At 38.1% G+C, this 12,641-nt stretch overlaps 1 protein-coding gene across 3 annotated transcripts in view; it reads right to left on the bottom strand.

The window, feature by feature from the left end:
• RAB4A (RAB4A, member RAS oncogene family) overlaps window positions 1-12,641 on the bottom strand; it is a 51,679-nt gene that overhangs the window by 19,467 nt on the left and 19,571 nt on the right. Inside the window, exons 2-3 of one of the 3 annotated variants that reach the window (XM_055308879.1) lie at window positions 3,769-3,849; window positions 1,559-1,673 (exon numbers count right to left, since the gene is read on the bottom strand). The exons of 1 other annotated variant lie outside the window; for it this stretch is intronic. In XM_055308879.1, the coding sequence (XP_055164854.1) occupies window positions 1,559-1,673; window positions 3,769-3,849 (196 nt within the window). Of the gene's footprint in view, window positions 1-1,558; window positions 1,674-3,768; window positions 3,850-12,641 lie in introns of those variants that run through there. One more of the 3 variants, XM_055308881.1, reaches the window with a different exon arrangement.

Below are 12,641 nucleotides of genomic sequence, written 5' to 3'. Positions count from 1 at the left end.
TTAAGATGCAGCTCCCTCAGCACTCAGGCAGTCAACCATTCACATCTTATCTCTAACATATCTCTGAAATCTCTTCATCGTAATTATGGAGTCTCCCTTTCTGGGTCTTTGTGAATTATGCTATTTCTGTTGTTTTATAATCATTTCAGGGAGGGTTTGAGGGTAAGAAAACATTTAAATCTGGACTGAATCCACAATGTTCAATCAGTGGTTCCAGAAGTGGTTTTCATATTTAAAAATTTTCAAAGCAAATAGTTATTGAACATTTCAAATATATACCTGATTTTAATGCTATAAGTGAGAGTGAGTTTTACTTAACTAAAATTTAAAACTGTGGGGCAGCCCTGGTGGCTCAGAGGTTTAGTGCAGCCTTCAGCCCAGGGCCTGATCCTGGAGACCCAGGATCGAGTCCCACGTCGGGCTCCCTGCATGGAGCCTGCTTCTCCCTCTGCCTGTGTCTCTGCCTCTCTCTCTCTTTCTCTCTGTGTCTCTCATGAATAAATAAATAAAATCTTAAAAAAAAAAACTCTCTTAAAAAAAATTTAAAACTGTGAATATCTGTTCTTTTTTGATTTTGTGTATTTGTTCAAAAAACACAACTAGAATATTAATCCATTTTCTTGCTTTAGTAATTACGGTGTATTAAACATGTAACCTCATCTGCAGTGATCTTCATCACTCCAAACATTGATTATGACTGCAGTATAATAAAACTGTGCAGGAGAGAGTATCTGGTGGAATGTATATCAACCATCAGAACATGCTCTAGTTAATGTAAAACAAAAGAAAACTCCAAAAGAGGTTTTAAAAAATTCTCCTTTAAAAAATCAAAGAGGGGATCCCTGGGTGGCGCAGCGGTTTGGCGCCTGCCTTTGGCCCAGGGCACGATCCTGGAGACCCGGGATCGAATCCCACATCGGGCTCCCGGTGCATGGAGCCTGCTTCTCCCTCTGCCTATGTCTCTGCCTCTCTCTCTTTCTCTCTCTGTGACTATCATAAAAAAAAAAAAAAAAAAATATCAAAAAAAAAGAAAAATCAAAGAGAAGGGCAGCCCCGGTGGCGCAGCGGTTTAGTGCCGCCTACAGCCTGGAGTGTGATCCTGGAGACCTGGGATCGAGTCCCATGTCAGGCTCCCTGCATGGAGCCTGCTTCTCCCTCTGTCTGTGTCTCTGTCCCCCCACCCCCCGAATAAATAAATAAATCTTTAAAAAAATAAAAATAAAAAAATAAAAATCAAAGAGAAAAACTGTTTTACTATTTGTTTGCCTTCATTTTAATCTAAAAGTATTCTGTAGAATAAGCAATGCCACATCCTCCTAATGTACTCACTAGTCCCAAAGAATAAATTAGCCTCTACATTAGGGTGTGTTCACTCAAAAGAGATTCTAATGCATTTTTCTAATGCTGCAGAGAGACTTTTAGCTTGTGTTAAAGCTTCCAGAGGTGAAGTTTTTGAAATCTGTGCAGGGGAGGAGGAGACTATATATATGAAGAGACTGTAATTGATTATTTCAAATCCAATTTTCAAATATTTTTATTAAATTAGAGAGAAAGCTACCTGAATCGTTCTTGGCCTGCTGTATCCCATATCTGTAACTTTACATATTTACCACCAACATTTATTATCTTTGAACCAAATTCCACTCCTATTGTATGATTTGAGTCATCTTTGACTGAAAAAGAAAAAGAACAAGATATTTAATTTCAGAACATTAAAAAAACACAGACTTAAACAAATAAAATCATGGGTTAAAGTCAATGGAAATGTAATTTACTGTAGCCTTTCATTCTCCAATAGTCAGTTGATAAGAAGCACTCACTGTTTTAAACAGAACACACACACAGTTCCTACTCTGAAAGAGACAATAAGGCTCTTTCACAAAATCCCTGAAGCAAACCATTCACTTTAAAGCCTAAGCTTGGAAGTGGCTATGGCACATGAGAACCATATCTACCTGACCACTGTTAGAGTACTGCCATATGGGGACTGCATAAAATACCTGGGTGCCATCCTGAAGGGATGCCCAGTGACAGACTTGCAACTTGGTCAGGAATGAGGTGGTGATTGTTTCTAATATTTGAATGGATAAATATTCAAGAGAAATAAAAGGGAAGGAAAAGCACTGTAGGCCCAAAAAGAAACTTGATAGACACCAAAGATTAAGGGAAAAAGAGGAAAAGATAAATAAAATAAAATGAAACCAAACAAAACAAAAACCAAAAACTCTATCCATAATATAGCTATTGAGTTTCCATGAATTTTAGTATTGAGTAGCAATAATTTTGAATGAATTTGCTGGAGAAGTCAATACTATCTGTACTGGGAGGGTGGCAAAGTAAGTAGCTCGCTAAACCTACCTGGGATGAGCTGTCTGTGAAAAAACAATTCTGTGGTGATGAAGAGCTGGGCTAGCAGCTAATATTATGGCTATACAGCCCATGACTGACTTATACTTCATAACTTTAGGGCAGAATCCAAGTGTGCTAGAAATCATGAATGCTACTTGACGGTGTGTTGAGGGTTTCCTGGGGGTGGGAGGTGAAGGTGATGATAGGTTAATACTGACCACACCAGCCTGTCTCAGATGATGTGGAACTAGTGTGGACATTCTAGAATCAAGCTACCGAGAAACCGCAGAGTAAAAGTCTCAAAGGGTGATCGCTGAAGTCCAAGGGTGTTTTGATGACAGCATGGCCACAAAAGGAATAAAGTGAAGTCCTTCCCATCATGCTATAAACCATGCAGACTAACCCAACACACATACCCGTCTCTGTGGTGAGGAGTTAGGGGAGGACTGTCAAGGGAGAGCTCACACAAAGATTAATAAATGGGCAGGTTCTGGGCCCAATGTCCTCAGGGCATCCGTTCCTGAGTGAATACTTGTTACATTCAGTAAGGACTGGCTCTGTGTCACTGGACAGTGGTACCAATACACTCTTGGATAATGAAAACGGAAGTTGCAGAATACATTTCTACAATTTTATTCTTCAAAGCTCCTTGCCAAAGCCTTCCTCTACTCTTTCTCTATTTTGCCCACCATCACTTACACACACATGCTTCAGATGCACTGCAGTAAGTAAAATTGTTTTTGTGCCTTCACTCAACTGCCATAAAACAGATCATCCTCCATAATTCTATTATTATAAAAGCACTGTTTATTTAAAGGGGCTTTCAAACTTACAAGTCTTTTACAATACTTTGGAATAAAAAATTCAACTTCCCTTATGAAAACAATGCAAGTCAATGGCAAAAAGATGGGTCTGTGGTCAACCAATTCTAGGTGACCATCCCAAGAGTATACATTCCACTTCTCTAAACCTGCAAAACAGAACTGATGACAGTTGATAACAATAACTGCCTTCACTATAATACTAGGCCACTGAGGACCCAACATGGCTGTTTTATCTACAATGTACTACTACTCAGGCTTCTTGGGCGGCTCCCTGTCAGGAAAGGAAATTCCTCTGCACCTTCCATCTCACCATGTTGTACTTCAATATCTAGAATGTATTTTAGTATCTGGAAAATGTATAGTAGGATAATATATTGAATAATGAACGACTATAAAACTGAAATAACTTAAAAATGCAATCATGCTGCTAGAAGTTTAATATAACAAATGAATATTATTTTAACAAACTTTTAAACTATAACTTTTTTCTTGAAATAATATTCAGGAAATATTATCTGCTATAAACAAATCTGAGCAAAAGATAACTCTCAGGGGAAGACATGCATAAAAACACTGACCATCTGATGTCACTTACATTTTTTTTCAATAAACTGATGAAGCAAGCAGGACTTGCCAGTTCCTGCATTTCCAATAACCAAGAACTTAAACAAAAAATCTGAAAAACAAAAAGAGACTATGAAAAATAACTTTAAAACTTGTGCTACAAATTTATTCTTACAGTATGACCAAAAAAAGTTAATAAAAATCTTACTTGTTAATACAACAGAAAAAAGGGTAACTATTTTGTGAAAACAACAATAAACATGTCAACTTACCTTTTCACCTTTTTTGATATTTGGCTCACATGTCAATTCAGTGGTTTTCCAAACAGTGCTCTTGGGACAATTTCATTTAATGTTGGAAGTCTGAAGACTATTAAATAAAATTTGTTCTTTTGCTAGTCATTATTCAAAGAAATATGCAAAGCAGTGACAAAAATAGTTTAGAAATTTCAAGTGTTTTCTGCACAAGAGAAAAACGCTGGGAAACTTCTAGGCTTTGAGAAGTCCACTCCCTTCTCATTTTTATTTATTTTATTTGTTTAAAGATTTTATTTATTCATGAGAGAAAGAGAGAGAGAGAGAGAGAGAGAGAGAGAGAGAGAGAGAGAGAGAGAGGCAGAGACACGGCAGAGGGAGAAGCAGGCTCCACGCAGGGAGCCTGACATGGGACTCGATCCCAGGTCTCCAGGATCACACCCTGGGCTGAAGGCGGTGCTAAACTGCTGAGCCACCCGGGCTGCCCCCCCCTTTTATTTTTAAAAATAAGTATGTTTCCCCTGCCCCTGCAGATTTCTGTGGTCTTGCTTCTATTCCCTTATCTATAACTTGTGGGAAAGAAGGCTTAAGCCAAGTTTGGGTCAGTATTCGAAGTGTGAAATTTGTCTCATTCGATGTAAAAAGAATTCTTCATTTCTTCTTTACACAGAGTAATATATTTATTTTGGAAGATTATTCTCCATACAATGGAAATGAAGACTCTCCAATGGGAACTTATCAATTAACTTAGCACGATGTAGCCTCAGTAGCCCCATGCTGCCTTAATGGTTAATTTTGCTTTTCCTGTTAGCAAAGAACTTTAGTTCTGCTGAGCCCAGGAACTGCAGAGCACCACCCTCCTCCACCCCTCACCCTTTGATCAGAGCCCACCACTGCTAACCCCCATGCTGCTGGACTCATTTTGTGGCCCTAAAGGCCCGCTGTTTTCCTAGTTCCCTGGTTTGCACCTTTGCAAGTATTCCCTCCACAAACCTTTTCCAAACTCAGACCAAGCACTCCTAGCCCTGGCTCCTTCTCTCTCCCCGGGTAAGTCCAAATAGCCTATTTCTTTGCTGCCACAGCCTAGCCCTGTCTCTTAGGACTATATTCATCATCACTCAAAGGTGAAAGCCTATTCAACCTCTCATGATTTTCACATGGTTATAGGCAATAAACTCGTAAGATAATGCTATTAGAATTTTAAAATAACAAATTTTATGCGTCTCACCACATGTTTTAAAAGCATGCCACACTCATGTTCACAGCAGCATTACTCACAGTAGCCAAAAAGAAGCAGCCCAAGTATCCATTTTTAGACAAACGGATAAACAAAATATAGTGTAAACATACACTGGAATATTGTTCAATCTTGAAAATGAGGAAATTCTGACATGTTTCAACATGGATGACTCTCAAAGATATTATGCTAAGGGAAACAATCCAGTCATGAAAGGAGAAATACTATAGGATTCCATTTATATAACGTACCTACAGTAGTCAGATTCAGAGACAGAAAGAATCATGGCTGCCAATGACTGGGGCAGAAGGGAAATGAAGAGGTATTGTTTAAAACATATGAGTATCAGTGTGGATGAAAAATTTCTGGAGACAGATTGTGGCAATGATTGACAATGTGAATGTACGTAATGCAAATGAACTGTAGATTTTAAAATGAGGAAAATGGCAAATTTTATATAATTTTACTACACACACACAAAATAAAACATACCAAATCTCAAATCTAATCATTTTCATTGAACAGCTTTTATAAGCTAAGAAATCAAAGGTTAAGACTGCCAGGTTAAAATGAAAATACTGGGATTTCTCAGTCTTGTTCAATATTTTCTTCTATTTAAAATATAAAGCCCAGGGATCCCTGGGTGGTGCAGCGGTTTAGCGCCTGCCTTTGGCCCAGGGCGCGATCCTGGAGACCCGGGATTGAATCCCACATCGGGCTCCCGGTGCATGGAGCCTGCTTCTCCCTCTGCCTGTGTCTCTGCCTCTCTCTCTCTGTGACTATCATAAATAAATAAATAATAACTTTAAAAATATATATATAAAGCCCAATACATTGTATAGCTAACCCTTGAATGACTATGTGGGTCCACTTATATGTGGAATTTTTCACATTACAGTACTGTAAATGTATTTTCTCTTCCTTGTGATTTTTTTAATAAGATTTATTTCAGAGAGAGAGAGCATGTGTGTGCAAGCAAAGGGAGAAGGAGAGAGACTCTCAAGCAGATTCTGCGCTGAGTGTGGAGCCTGATGTGGGGATCAGATCTCACTACCCTGAGATCATAACCTGAGCCAAAACCAAGAGTTGGACGCTTAACCAACTAAGCCATGCAGGTAGCCCACCTTGTGATTTTCTTTAAATATTTTATTTATTTGAGAGAGAGGGCATGAACAGGGAGGAGCAACGAGGGAGAGAGAAAGAATCTGAAGAAGAGTCTGCACTGAGTGTGTAGGCCCACTCAAGGCTCGATCCCACGACCACAAGATCATGACCTGCACTGAAACCAAGAGCTGCATGCTTAACCGACTGAGCCACCCAGGTACCCTGCTCCTTGTGATTTTTTTTTTAATTTTATTTATTTATTCATGAGAGACACAGAGAGAGAGAGAGAGAGAGAGAGAGAGAGAGAGAGAGGCAGAGACACAGGCAGAGGGAGAAGCAGGCTCTATGCATGGAGCCTGATGGGGGACTTGATACCAGGACTCCAGGATCACATCCTGGGCCCAAGGCAGATGCTAAACCACTGAGCCATCCACAGATCCCCTCCTTGTGATTTTCTTAATAACATTTTCTTTTCTCTAGCTTGTTTTATTGTAAGAATATGGTATATAATACATATAATATAGAAAATACATGTTAACTGATTGTTTATGCTATCAGTAAGGCTCCAGCCAATAGTAGGATATTAGTGGTTAAGTTTTCAGGAAGTCACAATTTATATGTGGGTTTTCAACTGTGCAGAGGGTTGGCACCCTTAATCCCTTTGTTGTTCAAGAGTCACCCATATAAGTTGTAAAGAGAAAAAGGTGAGAGCCAAATAAAGATGCTGCTAATATTGTAGGTAACAGTAAATAATGCTGAGAAAGAGAATAATTTGTATATGCAAACTGAAATGTCCTGGAACAAAAACTCATATCTAAACATAGACTTTGATATGATTCTCTTTCCATTTTTATTTTCTGCTTTGGAAGTTTTGCTTAAATGTATTTTATAATGCTGTTATCTAGATTGTACCATAGCTCCAACAGGCAAAAGGGTAAACATATCCACTGAACTGCACCTTTCTGGACAAAAGACAAGTAAAACATGTAATTTCGATATGTAAAAATTCCTCAACAAACTTTTCATACTCCACATCTTTAGTTAAGCAAAGTATTCATATTTTAGTAGAAAACCTTTTTGGGTCAAACATCTAGAAACGGTGGATAAAATGGATCACAATTTCAAAAAAAAAAATTGCGCTGATGAGGTTTTAGGAAAGAAAGGAAAATTCTAGATGCTTGGGAAAAAGCAGCAGCAGAAAAAAGCAGTAGGGGCCTAAATGTGGGACTGTCAGTATGGAGTTTTAATACATGTAGGGACAGAACATAAGAGCTTGAAAAGAAGGAGCAGAGAGCTAAATTTGAGGGTTTTTTTCAAGGCTAGGCCTAAAGTCAAAGGGTAGTCTGGAGTAAAAAAATCTATTCTTAAGCTCAGAGAGATGAGGAGCCTTCTTTCACTCTGCCTGGCCTCTGAGTGAATGGGAAAAACATTTCCCTTTGAAGATTAATCATGGGCTGGTATGTCAGGTGGGTTTGAAATTCAAATTTAAATAACCACATGGACAATGAACCTCCATATTAAGAAATGAGCAACAATAAAATGAAAGTGCCTGGAAGGATTTCTTTGGAAGGACAAATCCTCAGCCCAAGAAACACATGATTCTCACGTTTACAGCTCCTCGAAGATGAGCTCACAATCTAAAATTACAAAACACTTAAGAAAACACTCTATCCCAAGTGAGTCAGTGATCTGCAGACAGATCACACTCCTAAGAATTTGATTAAAAAAAAAAAAAAGAACCTAATACAGTATAGTTGTTAGAGGCACTGACACTACTCCATTCCTCATCCCATGTTGTGCAGTTGAAAATCCGTATTAAATGTTTAACTCCGTAAATACTTAACTACTAAGAGTCTACTATTGACTGGAAGCCTTACTGATAACATAAATCATAGATTGACACATATTTTCTGTTATATGCACTACATACTGTATTATCACAATAAAGGAAGCCATAAAAAAGAAAGTGTTACTAAGAAAATCATAAGGAAAAGAAATACATTTATATCATCGTACTGTAAAAAAAATTCACGTATAAGTGGACCTGCACAGTTCAAGCCTGTGTTGTTCATGGATCAAGTGTAAACTCAAGATGATGAATACCATAAAAGAGGAACTCAATTTATAGGAATAAAATAAATGAAAGAACAGGTAGATTTCTAGAATGTGTCCAGAAATAAAAATTGTAATCTTTAAAATTAAATTGTGAATGGATGAGTCAAAAAGAGGCATCAATCAAAATGAGGAGAAAATTGATGAACTGGAATAGAGACTAAAGAAAATTACCAGAAGGCAGAAGAGAAGAGTTGAGAGAGGAAACTATGTGAGTTTAAGAAACATGGAGGATTAAAGCAAAAGGTCTCATAGGTATCTTGTAATGAAAACATAGAGAACGAGTATAGAGCCAATATTAAAAGAAATTATGAATGAGAATTTCAACAGAATTAAAATAAAAGAAATTGTCAGGATCAAAAATAACTGTGAACCATGATAAGGATAAATAAAAGTCCACACTTAAACACATCACCATCATAGTGAAATGGAAGAACACAGAACTATAAGGCTGTCAGGAAGAATGGAAAGTTTGCTTATAAAGAAACTAGGTTCCTGACCCCAAAAGCTAGAAGGCAGTGAGATTAACATCTTCACAGTGTTGAAGGAAGGAGCACAAAACCAAAAACTGTCTAATATAGAATGCAATGTACAAAAAAATCATACTCAATGCCAAGATATACCTCTGCTTCTTAGAAGCTGGAATAGAAGTGCTTTTTCCTATTCCTCCCACTCAGTACAACCTAAAACCCTAGACAAGTATGTATCAAAGAAACATAAGGCAACTTTGAAAAGTGTAATAAAAAAGACAGACTGGCCAGGGACCTTGGGGCATGAGGAAGGATGCAGTGGTGACGTTCCTTGGGTTTTCCTATCACCTCACACACCCCAGACTTGGAGCTGAACAAGCTGGCAATCTGGAAATGGCAATGGTGCAGATTTTAAAAAGCACCAACAAAAGTCTGCTCTGTCTAGCCACATGGCTGAGTAAGGGCAGCCCAGCAAGTGATATAACTTCTACACATTAATGGCTCTACTCCAGCCAAACAGCACAGAAAAATCTGTGATTCACTCCCACCATCCATTCCAGCAGGGTGGTGTCAGAAAAGACCAAGTGTGGAGTTGAGACTCTCATCCCTGGTAGCTAGTTATGAGCTGCCCCCAGCCCTCAGCACAGTGTCAGTGGAGACCTTGGTGGTGGTGATGTGGGAGACACAGAACACTGAAGTCCTCCTCATCCTTCCTAGCAGGAACAAGAGCACTCCCTCCACCTAGATGTCAAGGGAGTTGAGCAAGGAATATGGACTTCTACCTCCACCTGGAGGTAACAAGGCTGTGCCCAAGAGTGGAAACTAGTGAAGATTTAAATAAATATCTAAAATATCATAATTAAAAATGTACAGGTTTCAAGTGAAAATCACTCATCATACTGAGAATGTGGAAGATCTCAAACTGAAAGAAAAAAGATAATCAATAGATTCCAATGCCAAGATGACAGAAATATCAGAAATGCATGACAAAAATTTTAAAGCAACTTAAAAAATCTTTTAAAAGGTTTTTAAGGGATCCCTGGGTGGCACAGCGGTTTGGCGCCTGCCTTTGGCCCGGGGCACGATCCTGGAGACCCGGGATTGAATCCCACATCGGGCTCCCGGTGCATGGAGCCTGCTTCTCCCTCTGCCTGTGTCTCTGCCTCTCTCTCTCTCACTGTGTGCCTGTCATAAATAAAATTTAAAAAAAAATAAAATAAAAGGTTTTTAAACATAAAAATGTTTCAACAATACAAATATGCTTGAAACAAATAAAAAACAAATCTTTAGCAAAAACAAAGTCTTATCAAAGAAATAAAAGATAAAAAGAACCAAACAAATTTTAGAATTGAAAAATACAGTAACTGAAGTATAAAGCTCAATGAATGGGCTCAATAGCAAAACGGAAGGGACAGGAGAAACCATCAGTGAACACTATGACAAAATGATAGAAAATATCCAATCTGAACAACAAAGAGAAAACAGACTAAAAATACACAAGCAGAGAGCTTCACGGACCTTTGAAACTATAAAAAAAGCTCTAATATTTGTGTCACTGGAGCCAGGAAAGAAGAGAAAAATGAGAAGGAGGTTGCAAAAGTACTCAGAGAAACAATGGCTGAAAACTTTCTCAATTTGGCAAGAGACATAAATCCAGATTCAAAAAGCTGAGGATGAATCCAAATAAATCCATGCCAATAGGTATCATAACTCAACTTCTGAAAACTAAAGACAAAAAATCTTGAAAAGCAGTCAGAGAAAATGACAGGCCAGAGAAAATGACAGTTTGCCTAAAGAAAAAAAAATAATCCAAATGACAGCAGATTTTTCATCAAAAACCACAGAGGCCAGAAGGAAGTGGCACAACATTTTTCAAGGGCTGACAGAGAACTCTCTATCCAGAATCTTCCATCTAGTGGAAATGATCCTCTAAAATGAAGGGGGGGATCCCTGGGTGGCGCAGCGGTTTGGCGCCTGCCTTTGGCCCAGGGCGCGATCCTGGAGACCCGGGATCGAATCCCACGTCAGGCTCCCGGTGCATGGAGCCTGCTTCTCCCTCTGCCTGTGTCTCTGCCTCTCTCTCTCTCTCTGTGACTATCATAAATAAATAAAGAAAAAAAATATTTAAAAAATAAATAAATAAAATGAAGGGGGAATCAAGACATCCTTGGGAGTGGTCAGAGGGACTCTTACAGAATTTGTCAGCAAGAGACCTATCCTAAAAGCATGAGTAAAAGAAATAAGGAAGTTCTCTAAATAGAAAATCAATGATAGAAGGAGCCTTGGAACATCAGGAGGGATGAAAGAACATGGCAAACAAAAACATGTATAAATAAGGGGCGCCTGACTGGGTCAGTCAGAAGAGCTTACAACTCTTGATCTCAGGGTCATGAGTTTGAGCCCCATGCTGGGTGTAGAGATGGCTTAACTAAAAATTTCAAAAAAAAAAAAGGCTAAATACAATAGGCTTTTATTCTTCTCCTGTTGTGCTTTCTAAATTATGTCTGGCTGTTAAGCAAAAATGATAACACTGTCTTATATGAGTCTAAATATGATTAGAGGAAGCATTTAAAATAATTATATTAAAGGTGGGGCAGACTAAAGGGATGTAAAAGATGGTAAGGTTTTTATATTTCCTTCAAATGGAGAAAATGACATCAGTAGACTGTGATATATTATATATATATATAATGTATATACAATGCAATACATAGAGCAATCCCTAAAAAAGCTATACTAAAGAGATATACTCAAAAATATTATAGATAAATCAAATAGAATTCTTAAAAATATTCACATAAACCATAGGAACACCAGAAAAAGAGATAAATGAAAAACAGAACAGAATTTTAAAAATGGCAAAATTAAGTCCTAATATATTAATTACAATAAATAGAAACTGTATAAATATACCAATTAAAAGACAAAAATTGGCAGATTAGATAAAAAACATGACATGTTGATATGCTGTCAACAAAAAACTCATTTTGATTATACTGATACAGGGTGAAAGTGAAAGGATGGAAAAAGTTCTATCATGCAAACATTAGTCAAAGGAAAGCATTATTATCATCAGATAAAACAGACTTCATAGCAAGGGAAATTGCCTGAGACCGAAAGGGTTATTCCATAATGATAAAAGAATAAATCTACCAGTAAGATGTACGAATCCATACCTGAAACTAATATAATGTCAATTATACCTCAAAAAAAAAAAAAAAAGACCTAGGAATCCGAAGCGTGTGCACCAAATAATAGAGCTTATAAAGTATATGTCTAGCAAAAATTGATAGAACTAAAAGGAGACACAGACAAACCCAACCATTAAGGTTGGAGACTTCAACACCTCTCTCTCTACAACCAAGAGAACTAGACACAAAATCAGCAAGCATACAGAACAAAAACAAAGTAAACCAACATGATCTAGCTGACATTTATAGAATATTCCACCCAACAAGGGCAGAGCATTCTTTTCAAGGACCCAGAGACATATTCAAGTTAGACTATATCCTGGGCCATAAAACAAATCCCAACAATTGTTTTTTAAAGATTTTATTTATTCATTCATGAGACACACACACACACACACACACACACACACGCAGAGGCAGAGGCAGAAGGAGAAACAGGCTCTATGCAGGGAGCCCGATGTGGGACTCGATCCCGGGTCTCCAGGATCACACCTGGGTTGAAGGCGGTGCTAAACCGCTGAGCCACCCCGGGCTGC

The sequence above is a fragment of the Nyctereutes procyonoides genome, unplaced genomic scaffold (genome assembly GCF_905146905.1).
Source record: "Nyctereutes procyonoides isolate TBG_1078 unplaced genomic scaffold, NYPRO_anot_genome, whole genome shotgun sequence".
NCBI lineage: Eukaryota > Metazoa > Chordata > Mammalia > Carnivora > Canidae > Nyctereutes > Nyctereutes procyonoides.
This window is presented reverse-complemented; position numbering and strand designations above follow the sequence as displayed.